General features: G+C 54.1%; 9 protein-coding genes across 9 annotated transcripts; 6 read left to right on the top strand and 3 right to left on the bottom strand.

Annotated features, from left to right (window-relative positions):
* Positions 1-147: 147 nt before the first annotated feature.
* Positions 148-2,211, top strand: PV07_03010 (uncharacterized protein; the record flags this gene model as incomplete). The annotated part of the gene is made up of 1 exon (XM_016389667.1): positions 148-2,211. The coding sequence occupies one exon, from the start codon at positions 148-150 to the stop codon at positions 2,209-2,211; it is 2,064 nt and encodes a 687-aa protein (XP_016251569.1).
* Positions 2,212-3,194: 983 nt separating this feature from the next.
* PV07_03009 (uncharacterized protein) lies at positions 3,195-5,242 on the top strand (the record flags this gene model as incomplete). The annotated part of the gene is made up of 2 exons (XM_016389666.1): positions 3,195-3,363; positions 3,417-5,242. 2 exons carry the CDS (start codon positions 3,195-3,197, stop codon positions 5,240-5,242), a joined length of 1,995 nt encoding a protein of 664 aa, XP_016251568.1.
* Positions 5,243-5,968: 726 nt separating this feature from the next.
* PV07_03008 (uncharacterized protein) lies at positions 5,969-6,253 on the top strand (the record flags this gene model as incomplete). Its single annotated transcript, XM_016389665.1, has 1 exon — positions 5,969-6,253. One exon carries the CDS (start codon positions 5,969-5,971, stop codon positions 6,251-6,253), a length of 285 nt encoding a protein of 94 aa, XP_016251567.1.
* Positions 6,254-6,487: 234 nt separating this feature from the next.
* Positions 6,488-6,997, bottom strand: PV07_03007 (uncharacterized protein; the record flags this gene model as incomplete). The annotated part of the gene is made up of 2 exons (XM_016389664.1): positions 6,488-6,667; positions 6,728-6,997. 2 exons carry the CDS (start codon positions 6,995-6,997, stop codon positions 6,488-6,490), a joined length of 450 nt encoding a protein of 149 aa, XP_016251566.1.
* Positions 6,998-7,021: 24 nt separating this feature from the next.
* Positions 7,022-7,806, bottom strand: PV07_03006 (uncharacterized protein). The gene has a single exon (XM_016389663.1). The coding sequence runs from the start codon at positions 7,657-7,659 to the stop codon at positions 7,066-7,068; it is 594 nt and encodes a 197-aa protein (XP_016251565.1). The 5' UTR covers positions 7,660-7,806; the 3' UTR covers positions 7,022-7,065.
* Positions 7,807-8,315: 509 nt separating this feature from the next.
* Positions 8,316-9,158, top strand: PV07_03005 (uncharacterized protein; the record flags this gene model as incomplete). The annotated part of the gene is made up of 2 exons (XM_016389662.1): positions 8,316-8,453; positions 8,530-9,158. 2 exons carry the CDS (start codon positions 8,316-8,318, stop codon positions 9,145-9,147), a joined length of 756 nt encoding a protein of 251 aa, XP_016251564.1. The 3' UTR covers positions 9,148-9,158.
* On the bottom strand, positions 8,864-11,900 carry PV07_03004 (uncharacterized protein). The gene is made up of 2 exons (XM_016389661.1): positions 11,653-11,900; positions 8,864-11,588 (listed from the first exon to the last, which is right to left on the bottom strand). Exons 1-2 carry the CDS (start codon positions 11,674-11,676, stop codon positions 9,588-9,590), a joined length of 2,025 nt encoding a protein of 674 aa, XP_016251563.1. The 5' UTR covers positions 11,677-11,900; the 3' UTR covers positions 8,864-9,587.
* A 953-nt stretch (positions 11,901-12,853) lies between these two features.
* On the top strand, positions 12,854-14,337 carry PV07_03003 (uncharacterized protein). Its single transcript, XM_016389660.1, has one exon. The coding sequence runs from the start codon at positions 12,864-12,866 to the stop codon at positions 14,223-14,225; it is 1,362 nt and encodes a 453-aa protein (XP_016251562.1). The 5' UTR covers positions 12,854-12,863; the 3' UTR covers positions 14,226-14,337.
* A 271-nt stretch (positions 14,338-14,608) lies between these two features.
* PV07_03002 (uncharacterized protein) lies at positions 14,609-15,793 on the top strand. Its single transcript, XM_016389659.1, has one exon. The coding sequence runs from the start codon at positions 14,655-14,657 to the stop codon at positions 15,750-15,752; it is 1,098 nt and encodes a 365-aa protein (XP_016251561.1). The 5' UTR covers positions 14,609-14,654; the 3' UTR covers positions 15,753-15,793.
* The last annotated feature ends 738 nt before the right edge of the window (positions 15,794-16,531 follow it).

Here is a 16,531-nt window from a genome sequence, read left to right as displayed (position 1 = left end):
GAAAACGCACCACTCAGCCTGCGGCTGATAACCATATTGTCACCCATCCGACGTGTACATCTGTTTCGTTATCAAACAACTCAAAGCGCACCGAACCTACCGAGCAGAAATGCGTTGACTATCACCTCCGAATTCCTTCCTTTAGTCATGGCGAAGACCGAGTCCATTGAGGCTCTCTTGGCCCCGTCGCTGAGAGTATCCAGACCCGTTGCTGCATGCGCACGATGTCGCTCTGCGAAAATCAAATGCGATGGCAAATTACCCGCTTGTTCTGCTTGTGAAAGATCCGGCAAAGCAACCAGTTGCACGAGTGCGAATGATGAATTTGCGCGAGGCAAGGAAAGAAGCTACGTTGCGGCCCTGGAAGCTGCTGCTCAACGGTTACAAAAAAAGATTGATGCTGCTCGAGCAGAGGCGGCCAGTCATCGAGCGCTGTCCGGCACGCAGTCGACGACAGGGCGGCCGACCCAGCGACGAAAGATAAGCGGAGCCCGCCGGAAGGAAGCCTCCGACGTCGACGAGTTGGTCAGTGACTTTGGTTTTCTCACCGTCAACGCGACATCGCGCGATTTCCATGGATTTACCTCGACCATGTCATTTGCAAAGCTTCTCCTTTCAGCGGCGGCAAGAGAGGAGCTACCCCCTCTTGAATCGCGAGGGCTACCCCCACGATATGCCATCACGCCCATGATCAATCAATATCTTGAAAATGTCTACGTCCTGTTCCCCTTCTTCTCCGAGACGGATCTGATGTCAAGCTTGTCTCGCATCTACCATGAGTCTTCCGCAATCTCGTCAACTGTTACACCACTGGACGTGTGGTATGTGCGACTGATTCTGGCCATTGCATATGCCTCGAGCTCGCAACGGAAGGGAGACGAGAATGACAAGACGGCGTTACAACACATGTCGGCGGCCAGAGGACTAGCCGGCTACGTATTACATCCTGGATCAATTGCCGGAGTACAAGCTCTACTCCTGCTGGTTCAGTATTCATTGGTAGACCCGGCACACTATGATCCCTGGTACCTCGTGGGCATGGCGGCCCGCCTCATGGTAGATCTTGGGCTGCACTGCGAGCCATCCCCAGAGACCAAGATCAGCAAGAGTGCATTGGACCTGCGGCGGAGAATATTCCACTGTGTGTACGCTCTGGACCGTCTCGTCAGCATGTCCCTTGACCGGGCGTTCTCATTTACCGACGATTCCGCGTCCGAGGTGCCTTTACCCGAGTCAGCGACAGACCCATCTTCATCTCAAGTTTTTCAGCATTCAATTAAACCATGCCTGTATTTGTTCGACATCCGCCGCGTTCAGTCAGCATTCTATCAGAGCACGAGGTGGTCTTCCCGGTCTCAATGGCCTCTAGCCACAGCGGCTACCTATGCCAGTTCCGTATCGAACGATATTCATGCTTGGTATTCCACCATCCCCTCGACACTATCACAGCGTCATCTGATGCTATTCAACCTTGAAAGGCTGTATTGCCAAATCCTGGTGGTCTCACCTAACCAGCGCGTCCCTGCAAGCAGCATGACGGATCTCAACAAAGAACTTGTGTTCGAATACTCGGCGCAATATGCCGATCTTCTGCAGCCGATCACGCAGGACGTTGGCTGGCATGCATACCTGACATTTGCCGATATCAGTAGAGCAAAATACGTGGGACAGAAATTTGTGGAAGTGATGTGGTCGGATTTTGATCGACTCATCAAGACCACGCATGCTATCCGTGAAGGCTCGCCTCTTGCCAACAATGCACCTCTAGACAATGGTCAACGGGCAGCCATCTGTCTCCGGAAGATCATTGAGATTCTTGACTTTGCACGGCATCGCTGGTCAATGCCGGAGATGCGGGAAAAGTTCGAGCAAGAATCGGCCGTCCTCTTCTCACGACTGAAAACCAGGCAGATGGAATTGGAGACTGCACAGTACCCCAGCACGATCGGTGTCAATGCCCCAGCGGCCACCAGTGTCGGATATGGCAGCATGCCGAGCAACATTTATCCAGATTCAAATGCCTTTCCATATCAGGGATCAACCATGACTCAACTCCCGAGCCCTCCAATCAATCATGATCCCGTCCAACCTGATGTGCAACAACAAGCGATGCTAACGCCACCTGAAGACTATCACATGCCTACCATGTACCCCATGCCACAAGGGTCGTTGCCTCGGCGGAGCTATGAATTCTATGGTGGACGCAGTTGAAGGCAGCACTGGTCTCAACGCATGAGAAATTACATCAGGCCCAACTTACCCAGGAATAGTGCGGGATGAATCCAGTCGCGTGCCTCAAGCTGCAGTCGGTCAGAGGTAACCCAAGACATGGAAGCCATTTCGGGACGGTCTTTATTCAAACCACACACGGTCTCCCCTATTAGAATCCAGGGCCAGGACTTACGAAACCTAGATCAGCTGGAGCGCGACCAAGGAGGGTGTCAGCTCCCGTAAAGGATGGCAGGCGCCCAAGTCATCTGAGAACACAACGAAGCCCACGTGTATTGCACGGTCCTGCTAATTGGCCTTGGGGCAGCTTCACCGCACAGTCAGAGTTTTGGGGGTCGCAGAAGAACAGTGCCATCTTGACCTCCAGGGAGGGGGCCAGCTGCAAGACCAAGCGAAGGTTGTCACGAATTCAGAGCAGATGCGCGGTCCCAAGATCCCGCCATCGATATTTATATGCCTGGCAAGACCTCGCAAGACTCGGTTGTTCACGCTGCTATTTTTCCAGCGGTTGCCGGCCCAGCTCGTGCGCTGAAGCAGGCCGTACTAAGCCATCCGCACACGCCACGTCGCCCAGCGTCCGGTGATTTGCTTCCAGAAATCTCTCACCCGTGCCTGGCCATCGCGCGCATCGCGGGGGCATCGAGGGGCTTGTTAGGCCGTTGCAGGGGGCGGTTGGTCCAATTAGGCTTGCCCAGGGCCCTCGCCTCTTTCCGCCGGTGCCTTGAAATCCGGCCAGTTGAAGCGAGCCCTCATTCGCCGGATGACGTGGGTTTCCCTTGGGCCCTGAACCCATTTTTCGAGGACCTTCGCCCGCGCATGCACCTCTGCCATCAACTGCAAGGGATTTCTTTTCACTCCCAAGATATATCCGTCCAGATTCACCAGCTTCTCGCTCTGTCACTCTCTAATGAAGGTTGTCTGCTCGATCACCTCTAGTCCATGTGACGTCCGCTAGCATTTCCGCCATGGTCCGCCTTGCCAGCTACCTGCTGCTGTTCGCAGCTCTCGGGGCGGCAGCGCCTCCAAACATTCCTTGGAAAGAGGATGGCTCACAGCAAGTGATCGGCGAGCCGTCGACGTCGAGATCGCAGCCTGCACCTAGAAAGCTCCGGGGTAAATTCCTGCACATCACAGGTACCGTAACTGCGGCTCCCGAACTGCCGTGGTGACGCTGACCTTTGCTCCAGACATCCACCCCGACCCTTTCTACAAGCCTAACTCCGATCCTGACGAACAATGCCATTCGGGCCATGGCAACGCCGCATACTTTGGAGCAGAAGTGACCGACTGCGATACGCCTCTGAGCCTGGTGAATGCCACCTTCCGATGGATTGAGGCCAACCTCAAAGACCAGGTCGATTTTGTCGTCTGGACCGGCGACTCCGCCCGCCATGACAACGACGAACGCCTTCCCCGATCAGACAAGCAGGTGCTCAAGCTCAACCGATTTATTGTAGACAAGTTTGTCGAGGCTTTTGGCAAACCGGACAACATAGACGACCCGGACCCAACCAATGATTTCGTCGTCCCCATCGTTCCCACCTTTGGGAACAACGATATCCTCCCTCACAACATCTTCACCCCCGGGCCGAACAAGTGGACGCGAACCTACCTGGACGTCTGGGACCGCTTCATACCACAGGCACAACGTCATTCATTTGCAAGAGGTGGCTGGTTCTTCACAGAAGTTATACCCAACAAACTAGCGGTCTTTAGCCTCAACACTCTGTACTTTTTCGATTCGAACTCAGCAGTAGACGGCTGCGACTTAAAATCCGAGCCAGGCTACGAGCACATGGAGTGGCTCCGGATCCAACTACAATTCCTCCGCGATCGAGGCATGAAGGCCATCCTTATAGGCCATGTGCCACCGGCCAGGACCGAAAGCAAACAGAATTGGGACGAAAGCTGTTATCAGAAATTCACCTTGTGGATGAGACAGTATCGAGATGTGATTGTCACCTCGATCTTTGGGCATATGAACATCGATCATTTTATGTTCCAGGATGTCAAGGAACTGCATTACAAGTTCAAGATCAAGGGTATCGATGACGGACCTGGCAAGATCAAGCGCCTCAAATCACAACCAAATGACACCTTTTCCATTGCCGCCAAGGCACAATACTTGAATGAATTGAGGTCAGGCTGGTCAGAACTACCCAGCCCGCCAGCCGGACATTCATATATGTCTCTGGATAGGGTAGAGATTCCAGATGATATTATCGATGCTCGAAAGAAGGACGAAGGGAAAGAGCTCGCAAAGTTTCTGGAAGCCATCGGCGGACCGTGGGCTGAGAGATTCAGCATGTCTCTGGTGTCTCCGAGCGTTGTGCCCAACTTCTTTCCCACTCTTCGAGTTATAGAGTACAACATCACAGGGATGGAAAATGACCACCCAGCCGAGGGAGCGATTGGAGAACCTGCACTTGAAACCCATCTCGATGACCAGACGAGTGAAGAAGTGATCTCCGAAGATGAGTCTGACGAAGACAACGGCCCAGAAGACGATATCCACGACCTGAAGAAAAAGAAGAAAGGCAAAAAGGGGAAGAAGAAGCCGAAGAAACCCAAGTTCCCAGTGCCGAAACCACCATCCAAAACGTCTCCTCCTGGTCCGGCTTATTCTCCTCAATCGTTGTCTCTACTGTCGTTCACGCAATATTACGCCAATCTGACCGAAATCCACGAGCAGATGCACGCGGACAAGTCCTCGAAAAAGGATCGCTACAAATACTTCCAATACGTACCGGAGTATACTACGAACAATGACAGCGCATATCAGATGAAAGACTTGACCGTGCGGTCGATGCTGGATCTGGCCGAGAAAATGGGACGGGACAGCCTGAGGTCGATCGTTACAGACACCGAGCATGGGGGGAGCGATGCTGATTCCTCCACGAAAAGGGGTGACAAGAACAAAACCAAGCGTCGCAAGAATCACCTATGGAAGGTGTTTATCAAGCGCGCTTACGTGCATACCAAACCTGACGATGAGATCGATCAGCAGTTTTGATGAATGTCTTCTTCAGGAGAACAGCCAGGCAGTGCCAGTGCTGCTTCCGCTGTGCTCCATCTCTTTATGCTTCTATGTACGATCAATCGGATTATGAGCCAACGACTCGACTGTTTTCAAAGCGGACTTGGGTATGGGAAGGATCTATGGCACTCGGGCGGGCTAGAGACTTGATGAGTTACGACATTACAGAGTGGTTGAATGTGCGGTTGAAGTCGCGCGTATACATGTACTAGATACTCGATCTTCGTGTTAATAAAACCCTTGATGGTTGCAACAGCGACATTCAAGCTGCGGGGTATTCACTGGACGTGACAAGATGTGCCCCGACCATGACCCCATGCGATTTCATACATGGACCGAGTATGCGGTATATATGCTCCTAACCTCGTCTTTCTCTTTCTGCCCTATTCTGAGCCACTTTGTCGTCGTCCATCAAGTCAGGCCGACGCTGTAGGCTTGCTTGAGCTCTCTCTCAATCTCTTTGTTCCAAAATGTGAGGAGACTGAAGGGATGTTCGACCTCTAGAGGCAGTTCCCATCTGACAGGTAACGACCCTCTTCCCAGCGACCCTTCCCTTACCTCGCCCACGTCGATCTCTTGTAAGCAGCACTGCAGGACGACGACGGCAACAACAACAACAACAACAACAAAGGGCGTACTCGAATGTTCTACCGTCGACCTCTCCCACTCCAGCCCGAGTTTGACATCTAGCACATTACACCCATGGCCACCACTGCGTCTTCGACACGCCCCTCAACCCAGGCCGACTACCCAACCCTCCAGCCGGCCTTCCACCTCACTGTCGACATCGGCCCTGCGCAGCCCATCGGCTCGCTCTCGCGCGGCAACCCGCTGACGGTCGTCCCGCTCGTTGCCGCCACTCTGGTGAGCGAGCCGGGCTTCCCTGTGAGCGTGGATGCGAGCATGCGCGGCCAGGGCGTGGATTACGTGCACAATGACCCGGACGGAGGCCGGATGCGGTTGAGGAGCGATTTGATTGTTAGGTGAGTGGTCCTGATCTACGGAGCTGGTATGAACGAGCAGGGTCGGCGCTTGCTTTTATTCGCAAGCAGAGCTATCAGCATGAAGGGGACAAGGGCTGATTGGTGTCTTTGGAGAGGAATGGTAGAGATATGAATGGAGAGGTCAGTTTTGTCCCAAGTGATCCATTCCCCATTTTCCTCCGCTTCACTGGTTTTTTTCTCTCTTCGATTTCACGCCGAGGAGCACTGTCGGGAGCCCCTAGTTGACCACCAGGCGTCTCTTCTTCGGCTCTTGCAGATGATACACATCCACTACACCGGCATCGTGGACATCACGAACGAGATGCGCCGGATCCTCGGCCGCAGCGCCAACGCCAAATCCACAGAGTTTGGCCACTCCTGTACGTCCGTCCCAAACCATCCCTAGGCCCGCTTCTTCCTTTGGCCTACTTGAGATACTCTCTCCCTATCAAGATCATTTGTGATGTTGCGGGGTTACGGTGTGGTTGGTGCTGACTTCGGCACCCTCTGGGGTCGCTCCGGGTTGGAAGTCATACAGGTATCGTTTGAGACGGGATCGATGCGGTACAAAGCTCTGGAACAGGCCCTCTTTGTCGGATCGGGGAGGTTTATCGTTGGAGTAGGCAAGCTCACCGTTGAGTACCGGATCAGCAAGGTATGTAAAGGTCCAGGGGCTGCCGGGGAAGTCGGCGGCGGCGGCGGCGATGAGGCCGGAGGAGAGGGAGCAAGTCAAGAGGCCTAGAACCATTCCGCCCGGTCATATTCCATCCCCTACGTATCGATGTAGAAAGACGCGCCTTTGCTAGTCCGGGTGAATCACGCGAGTAATGGTGTGGTTTCGTCTGTTGCTGCTGCTCCTCCTCCACCGGTATCCATCCCTCCTCGAGCCCCCGTCGCTGTAGAAGCATCCTTGCGCGGTCCCCTCCTCCACGCAACCATCCAGGCCGGCACCCAACGGCTCACCCTCCACCAGCCCTGCTTTCTCCCCCTCCACTTCCTTCCAGCCCACCTCCCGAGCCGGACCGCCGTCCAGATCAAGGACAGGCCCACCAACGTCGCGAGCACCGCGACCACCACGCTCACAAAGGTCATGCTCGAGCACCGACAGCTGAACGGCCGGGCGCGCAGCTCCCACCGCTCCCGCCACGCCAGGGGGCAGATCTCGGCGGATTGGAGCGGCGAGAGGATGCCGAACGGGTACGGGTAGATGGTGTTGGGGACGCAGGTCTGCGAGGTCGCGCACCACGAGCACGGGTACGGGTTGGACGCCGACAGGCATGCCGGGCAGTGCGGGCGGATCCAGCAGTGGAAGAAGAGGTCGAGGTCGTCGCCCGGCACCATGCTGGAGGCGTTGATGCTCTCCAGGACGGAGGCCAGGTGTGGTGGAAGACGCGAGTTGCTGTGCGCCATGCGGGCCGTTGGATTTACCCGGGCCTTTACAGGGCGAGCATGTACTTCGGTTTCCCCTTCAATAGGTGTCTTGACAAATCAGCTGGTCCGCTATCGAGGGTGAAGAGGGTTCGCCCGCGAGGCTCGTCGCTTTGGTTGCGGGCAGACTTGGGTGTGATTTAGGCAGGGTGAAAATAGATGAAATGTCAAAAAGCTTTCTTATCTGCCTCGCTGCCTAGTACAAAGCACACTATGATCTACCCCACCAAATAATTGTAATGACTGGAGAGTCCGGTGTATAGCTACCTAACAGAGCACGAGTATCACAGCCAGGCACCGCTACAGAACCTGGTCCTCCGCCCTCCGTGCTCCGAACCTCCCAGGGATCTGCACAACACCGAGGCATCGCATCATCGGTGAGTCCTAGAACTCTGTGAGACGCCAATGTGACACGCACTCCAACGCCTCACCGCGCGCCGATCAGGCTCACCCATTTTGTATCATGGCTCTTGAGCGTGGCCTTCCAATCTCACCCAGCCCGCGGTCGCGCACTGTCACTGCAGGCCACTGCCGGAGCCTCCTCGCATGAGGTGTGTTGATGGAGAATATGCTCACGAGTTGACTGAAGCAAGCCGTCCATTTCTCTGCGTCTGCATCCCTAACTCACCGCCCCCATCATGCCCCGTGAGTCCACGGACAAGTGGCTGTCGAAGTTGCGCCCGGGGAGACCCCTCCTCGAGGCATGGATCCTGTCGGCCATCATCGTCTCCATCTCCAATGCTCTGGCGCAAGTCATCGACGCGTACAAGAAAGAGGTATTGTACAAGCTTCTCTCGCTCGGTCCGATCTGCATCGAGCCAGGAAAAATAAAATTGACGAAAAGCCCCCCAGGAGGCATTTACATTCGACGTCCCCCGTCTCTTGAGATTCCTCTGCCTCGACCTCATCACCGCCCCGCTGAACTACAAGTGGCAGGAGTTGCTCGAGAGGTCGTTCCCCCGGCACGAACGTCCCCCGTCCCGCAAAGACTACCACTCCATCCCGCTTGAAGACCGTGACGTGGAAAAGGACTCCAACGCCGACGAGGTGGAAGATGATGATGATGACCACCGTGAGCCCGCCGTCGCCGGAGGGTCAAGTAGTCCGCGGCGGCAGCAGCAACAATCGCGGCCGCCCAAGCGGACGAAGAAGAAAAGGAAGAAGACGGTGTCAAAGAAGAATTGGAGGAACATCTGGACCAAGTGGTTCATCGACTGCGTCACGCTTGGCGCCATCTTCAACACGGTCGCTTTCCTGGTCATCATGGGCTTTCTGAACGGCCAGCCCGCCAGGATCCCGCACAACCTGCGCACTCAGACCGTCACCATTATCGTGAACGGGTACAAGATATGGCCCTTTGCCAACATCATCGCGCATAGTGTGATTTCCTTTGAGCGCCGGATCCCGTTCTTCGCGACGGTGGCGCTGTGCTGGAACGTGTACTTGAGTTTGGTGGCGGAGAGACTCTAGAGGAATCAGCTTTGCCAGGCTAGATGGGTTGCCCCGTTTCCAAGCTGTCGGAGGCTACAGCATTTCCCTGGCCTCCTTCTCCTTTCTCCTTCCTCCTTCCTCCTGTCGTAGGTCGCCTGCGAGTCTGGTTGTAACAATGGTGCTATGATTTAAGTCCGAGAGTTGCTCTCTCACACCATCTCCGAATCTCTCCAATCCTTGCGATTGAGAATCCTTGCAACTTCTCCATTCATAACGCCTCGCATATAAGCTTGGCCTAGGTTTCGATTCTGGTTGAGGCATGGTCCTGAACTAGCTGCTCAGTGGGAGAGATCCTCAGAACTTGGTTCTTGAACTTCTCTCACGCATCGTCCTTTCTGCTAAAGACTTTGAAAGCCATTTCAGTCAGGTTTTCGTAGTGTGGCACTTGTGAAGGTCGATATCACAAGATGTGACTAGCCCTATAGTCCAAGATTGCGTCCAAAGTAGCCCGTGTCCTGTGCAGGAAGATCCCACTCCATATTACTGTAGTTCGCCCCGCCGCCAAACATGAATTCATCAAGCATAAAGCCTTGCCCAGAAGAGCCTTGTGCATTGAGACCGAAAGTATTCGGATCACTCCCAACGACAAACAACGGAGCTGGAGCAGAATGACTCGGTGTTGCTCCGAATTTGGGGCTGGTAGGGTGATTGCTTTGCGGACCTCCACTTTGCTTCATAAGCTTGGTCACAAGGGTCTGCAAAGTCTGCATTTCTGAAGGGGATATGCCGATCTTGGACGACTGGTTTCTGACGACGGCGGGTGAAGATTGTGCTCGTGGTTTCGTTGTCGAAGGTTGTTTGGTCGCTCTTGGGGGCAACAACGCCAACTGTACTCTTCGGTTGCGCTCAAGCATAGCTCTCCATTTCTTCACTGATTGATTTTTGGGGTTCAGCGGACTCCCATTTTCAATCAAGAAATTCGCAATCTCCTTGTTGCCCTTAGAGATGGCCACGTTGAGCGCAGTGTCTGCCTCTACGTCGGCAGCTTCCACGTCTGCACCATGGCTGACAAGCATGCGCACGGTATCGAAGCAGTTGTGGTAGGCCGCCCCTCCGAGGGGGGTGGTCCCAGAACGCGATTTGGCGTTGATGTCCACCCCTGGCTTTTTGACGACGGCCTCTGCAACCTCACAAAGATCCGGTCGCTGACACAGGATGTGCAGGACGGTCTCATCATCGTTGCCTTTCAGCGTGAGATCAGAGTTACTATCGACCATCCGCAATAGCATTTCGGGTGAGCCGTCAAAAGCCGCCTGATGCACAGGAGTTCTCCCATCCCTATCCTGTATGTCCAGACTTGCACCAGCTTCCATGAGCGTGATGACGTAGTCTTCTTTGTTTTCGGCGACCGCAATGTGGAGAGCAGTAGCGCCATTGTGGTCTTGACGGTCAATTTGGCTGGTCTTTCCAGCTATCGCCTTGACAAGCTCATCCATACCACTCCGGAGACAAGCATAATGTAGAACGCTTTTGCCGCGAAAGCTGCCAACATCTGGATTTGCTCCTTTTTGAAGCAACAAGACAGCGCACTCAAGTGAAGGCTCGACGACCGCACGTATCAATGCAGTTGCCCCGCGGTTGTCCACAGCATCTATGTCTATATTGCCCTGGAACAGAAGTAAGCGTAGAACTTCCAGACTTTTGAATGCAGCGATATGAAGTGCCGTCCAGCCTATGCCACCTCGGGCATTTATGTCAGCGCCCTTATCAATAAGAGCTTTTGCTGTTGTTTCATCATCTGAGAGAGCAGCCCAATGAAGGGGGCCGAGATCCGTTTCTTCTTGCTCCGGCTGCTCTTCCTCCATAGCTTTCTTAAGAAGCTGCTCGACCTGTGTCACTGCGTCCGCATATTTCTTGTCTCCGGAGGGCAGTCCTTGGGAAACGGCTCGGAGAGTGGCGAACGCCTTTTCCATTTCCTTTTTCTTGTCGCCTGCGGATTTGTCGCCATCGTCTTGGTCATCTGTGACCTCTGCTTCGGCTGCATGATCGTTTCTCTCACTCTGGCGGGGCTGCCTGGAACTACTGGCGTCTCTGTGTGGCAGTGACGACCATGAAACAGCTTTTCGTTTCTTCGTCGGCCTTTCTTCTGCTGGAATATTCCTGGAAGATGCGCTGGTGCTGACCTGAGAGCTCGCTGCCAAGGTCAACTGGTCTGGGCCAAGGTCATCCGACTCCAGTTGTTGTTCCTCGGCCGCAGTAGTTGGTACGGCTTCGAGGTGACCGGGCAACTCTTCATCACTCCCGTCAACCAAAGGATTTTGCTTGAGATAGCTCTCAATCTCAGCGGTAGAATATGCTTCTCCAAATCGCTTGAAGGTTACGCAGTGCCCTTGTGCCTGATGATGAAGGAAACAGCGTGCCATGATACGAAGCTCCTCTTGAGGCCAGCATCTCCTAATTTTCCATTCTTGAAGTTTTGCCTTGACCGAGGATCCGCTCGAAAATTGTTAGTCCCTGACGTGACACTTGAGCGGTACAACGTACGATGTTATGAAGCCGACATTGCATAGGCGATGCGCGATTTCGTCATACAACAAGCCATCGGCCACGTATAGCTTTGCCATCAAGTCGCGTTGTTGTGCCCATTCGGCTGGAGAGTGCCCAGGGGCCATTTTCTAGCTTCGAGGCGATAGGGGACGATATCCTATCAACGCAGACAAATTCGATCTAGGGTATGAGGGCGCCCTTTGAAGCCTGCGAAGATAATAGAAGAGAGAATCTCTCGACTTGGGGGGAGGGGGGTGTAGCATCAACATATATGTGGCAGCCATGTGGCAGCGTCAAACATGGGTATTTGCAACAAGATGCGAGGCGACGACTGTGGTCCGCAGATGGATTGGCCGTGTTAGGCCCCGGGGCTGAAAGGTCGACCGTCTCCTGCAAGCCAAGCGAGGCAATGGAATCGAGGTGTTGGCCGTGGGAGGTAGTTCGAGGGCGGTGGCGCAGGCAGATGACCACCTCGACGCCCTGCTTTGCGTGCAAAGCTGGAATAGTGGCAGGTTTCGCTCGCCCGGACAAGCCAACTTCCAAGGTTCCCTTTCATCGTCGGACGCCGACCTGGGCAAGAATTAACGGGGAGCTGGTGTTTGTCTTCTCTGACTGTGGAAGGTAGTTGTCTTCCCCGGCTAGGACAAAGTCTTAACCCGACGTCATTTTTGGTCACTCACCAATGGACGGGCTGAACCCCATTCTTATCCTCCTTCGCTGATACGAGAGGAGAACACAGAGAACACAGAGAACACAGAGAACATCAAAGGGAAAAGGGTGCTTGTCTGATCTAAATCCTTCGCCAGATCGATTGTTCTGTCCAAGGGCGCCAGGATCTCAGTTTGGACGCAACTTGGAAGCCGGTGCGATCCAATATTGACTCTCAAGGAGAAGACTGTTGGCCCCGTCGGTTATCTTCATCGTCACGGACATCGACTGCCCAAGACGAGGTCTTCTCCTCTCTGCCTGCACGACTACACCTCACCTCCCTCTCCCTCTCCCTCTCGGACACAACTTCAGCCTTCTGCGTCGGCTGGCCTGCTCAAGAGCATGTTCACGAAGGCCGTCGTGTCACATAAGCCAAACACGATGGGATTGTCTATATCTTCTTCTGAGCCTCCTCCTGAGCACTGCTCATTTTTGCCAAACATTCGGTACCAGCAAGCCTCCCATACTCGCCGGACCTTAGAACGCCAAAACTGTCGCCAATGCCTCTGCGCGAGATACTCGATTTTGTGAAGTTCATTCCGTTTCTCCTACCAACACTCAATCTGGGACTGGTCCTCCTGCAGCAGAGCACGTCTGGTCTGCTGTTGGCTCTGGTTTCGGCGCTTCATGTCTTCAGCAACCCTATTGACGCCATATGGAGCATTCTATTCCGACAAGAGGTGCTCTATCGATGTCTTGTCCTTTCGACAAGTCATCTTCCGGATGTAAGCCGTGAATTTGCGGCGGTCTTGTTCACCTACGACCAGTGGCTTCAAGATGCCCGATCCCACGTTTCACGAGTGCTGGCAGCTCGACGGCGTTTCTTGGAGCACCGCAATATCGACTGCGCCGTCCTCATCACCGACGAAGAAAAGTACCTTATCCGGCACGCAGCGCTGAGATTACGAAGCTGCCGTCCCGATGGAGTCTTTCACACACGGCTCTCCATCATTTCATTCCTGGCCTCGCTCGCCATTGTGGCTTACAGAGTGCTGAGTTCAAGCGACGGATATATTCAACGAGAGGCCGGACACATTCTATCGCTGATTGCCATCTTCAGCCACCTTGTTTTCGCCATCTGCATCAACGGATACGTTGGGGCTTTCCTGTATCAAGAAGAGGCTACAAGAGTCATCTTTGACCTCTGCACATCTCTGACTGCCCTCCACAACAATCCCTTGAATGCCTTTACCCTGCTGCCTCTACCGCTCTTGGTTATCCCTCGCCGCCAGTCTTCCGTTACCGCCAGAACTCCTGCAGAATTTTTCCGAAGCTTTGCGGCGCGTGGCAGCACGGCCGGGACGCTGAACACTTTACGCGCACGAAACACGGAGAAGATTGTCGACGGAGAAGGCCGGGATACCTCAACTCTCTTCATGATGTCGCTATGCGCGGTACTCATCTCCTGTCTGGGTGTCTTCGCGGTCCTTTTGTTGACTTCGATCAACCCAAGCATACCGGTATTCCTCGCCTTTGGAATTTGCTTCCTGCTTTGGATTACCAACTGGATCTTATCCGCCGTCGTCTCATGTTTCGATCGCAGGAAATCCGTCGAGAACAACGCATACTCTTACCTCCTCACCGGGAGCGATGCTGTTTTTGCAGTCCTCATTCTGTGCTCCTTAGGATGGTCTTTGACTACTTGGCCTGGCACTACCGCGATTGACCCAACAGTGCCCACGTTGACGACCGTCGCATTGCTCGTCGTTATCTTCCTTCTCCCGACAAGCATGCTTCTTTTGGTGTTTTGCGCCACTTTTGGCCGCCGGAATGTGGGACTTGTGTATCTACGCTCGCAAGAGGAAGCCCTGGCAGATATGGACGCGATCTCGATGCTTCCGACAAGACACCTTACCGTCTAGGAGCTTTGGTGGATAATTCTATCTAGACATCTTAACGTTTCATACCTGGGGAAGTTGGTAGAGATGTGGGGTCGTGTATTTTCAGGAATTGCACCATCTGGTTATGTTGTACCATATGCCATAGCACCATTGTATTCTAAATGCATTTTCGAAGCTGCCACGTGTGCTGATACCTAAGATAGAGGTAGATCTGCTCAGGCTTAAGAGTCTGTTTAGCTAGCAAGTGGTGGGCGGGACGGAGAAAGTTATGGTATCGAGACTGACACTGGCGGAACGAACCCTCGCGATGGAGAATCTGCTGTTGGAGAAGCGTCCCAAGTGTTTGTTTGGAGCACCCACCTCATAATTTTGCGGCCGGGCATTTCTACCATTCAACCGAAGATAGGCGACAAGCAGTCGACCTCGACCAACCAATACAGACAAACCCTCATGGTAGAACCCGTCATGGCGTCTTCCACTCCGGCGATCACCTCGGGCTATCGAATAGACCTCACCGCCGGCAGCTTCGATGGCCTCCGACTGGACACTTCCCTGCCCGTGGCGTCCCTCAGTCCACATGACTGCCTCGTGGCCATCCACGCGGTCTCGCTGAACTATCGCGACATTGCAATGCCGCTCAGGTTATACCCTGCATATACCAAAGAAGACGTCGTGCCCTGCTCGGACGGGGCTGGCGTGGTGGTTGCGGTCGGCAGTCAAGTCGAGTCCCTCAAGGTCGGCGACAAAGTATGTCCCACGTTCTTCCAGGACTTTGAAGACGGGTATCCCACTAAGGAAAGTCGCGCAACCAGTCTGGGAGGGTTGAATGACGGAGTACTCAGGAAACACGCCGTCTTCGGCGAGAGGGGGTTGATCAAGTTGCCCGCATTCCTGAGTGCAAGGGAAGCAAGCACCTTACCATGCGCGGCGTTGACGGCGTGGAATGCTTTATTTGGTGTCGAGGGACGCGCGTTAAAGCGCGGAGACTGGGTATTGACGCAGGGGTCTGGCGGAGTCAGTATCTTCGCCTTACTGTTCGCGAAAGCCCTTGGTGCGCATGTTGTCGCCACGACGGGGGACAAAGGGAAGGAGAAGAGACTCCATGATCTCGGGGCAGACCTTGTGCTCAACTACCGCGAGGATCCGAAATGGGGCATCGCGGCCAGAGACCATATCGAGAAACAAGGCGGCACGGGAGCTCAACACATCATTGAGGTTGCCGGTGAAACTTCGATGGAGCAGAGCCTAAAAGCCGTGGCGCCGGAAGGAATCATCTCGATCATCGGGTTCCTCGGCGGCGCAGGGACTGGAGAGAAGAAGACTGGGTTCTGGGACTGTTTCACGAGCGCTTGTCTTGTGCGAGGTGTGCTCGTGGGCAGCAAAAGGCAGTTTCGAGACATGCTCGCTTTCATGGAGGAGAAAGCTGTGAGACCAGTGATAGATGAGAAGGTCTGGAGGTTTGAGCAGGCCAGAGAAGCGTACGAGTATTTCAGAGCGCAGAAATTCTTTGGCAAGGTGGTCATTGACGTTGAAGGAGTGGCAAAGTAAAAAGAGGCTTCACAAGGAGGAGCGCCTCGCGAGGCTGCACTATACGTGATAAGGCTGATGTGTTCCGATCACGTGTTGGACCAAGCCATTTCTCTCTATCCAACAACTACTCCCTGCTCCCTCTCACCCCCTCCCAGCCCAGATGTAGCGCCCACTTCTTCCTCGACAGAGAGCGATGCATCTGTCTTCATCTTCTGTTGCTGTCTGTCTTTGCTCTCAGCAATGACGACATCATGTTCTGGTAGGTTTTCCGGACGAGCGGTCCCAGCAGGCTTCACTCTCGAGCAACATGTGTCACTGCACTGCAGCCTCTGTGACTCCTTCTACCATTCATAGGGATAGATTGGACGAGCCAAAGATGCTGGCCCCTTGAAGAGTATCAAGATTTCTGACGGAGATTATGTGGGTTCATTTCTCATGTGAAGTCGTTGACCTGTCCACGCTGCCGCAAGCGGACCTTGTTGGCGAAAGGAATAACCATGTCAACTATAGCATCTTTAAGAAGCCGAAAATTTGCCGTCAGTGATGTCAACTGATCATGGCGGCGGTCTTTTGGATGCCTCACCTCGGCGGGCTCTTTTAGATATACCCACTGTTTGTCAAACACCAAACGCGTTCCTGGACCAAATGTCCTTTAGAGAGCCTGACCTGGATTGCGTTGCCTTGCTGGAAGTTTCATTTTATTCAGAAGCAAGCACAATATTGAGAGCAAAAGCTCCGCTAGCCGACCGGCGACTCTATCTGCCCCCTGTGGTTTCTTGGGCTGGCATCAGCCAGGC

The sequence above is a fragment of the Cladophialophora immunda genome, assembly GCF_000835495.1.
Source record: "Cladophialophora immunda strain CBS 83496 unplaced genomic scaffold supercont1.2, whole genome shotgun sequence".
Lineage (NCBI taxonomy): Eukaryota > Fungi > Ascomycota > Eurotiomycetes > Chaetothyriales > Herpotrichiellaceae > Cladophialophora > Cladophialophora immunda.
Note: the sequence above shows the minus strand (reverse complement) of the source record. Positions and strands in the feature narration are given on the sequence as shown.

What these genes read in the sequence shown, in the direction of transcription:
- PV07_03004 (XM_016389661.1), bottom strand. Translation starts at nt 11,676, where the DNA reads ATGCAATGTCGGCTTCATAACATC. An exon ending in AATGTCGGCTTCATAACATC is followed by an intron (nt 11,589 to 11,652) that starts GTACGTTGTACC and finishes TCCTCGGTCAAG; the next exon opens with GCAAAACTTCAAGAATGGAA.
- PV07_03003 (XM_016389660.1), top strand. Translation starts at nt 12,864, where the DNA reads ATGCCTCTGCGCGAGATACTCGATTTTGTGAAGTTCATTCCGTTTCTC.
- PV07_03002 (XM_016389659.1), top strand. Translation starts at nt 14,655, where the DNA reads ATGGTAGAACCCGTCATGGCGTCTTCCACTCCGGCGATCACCTCGGGC.
- PV07_03006 (XM_016389663.1), bottom strand. Translation starts at nt 7,659, where the DNA reads ATGGCGCACAGCAACTCGCGTCTTCCACCACACCTGGCCTCCGTCCTG.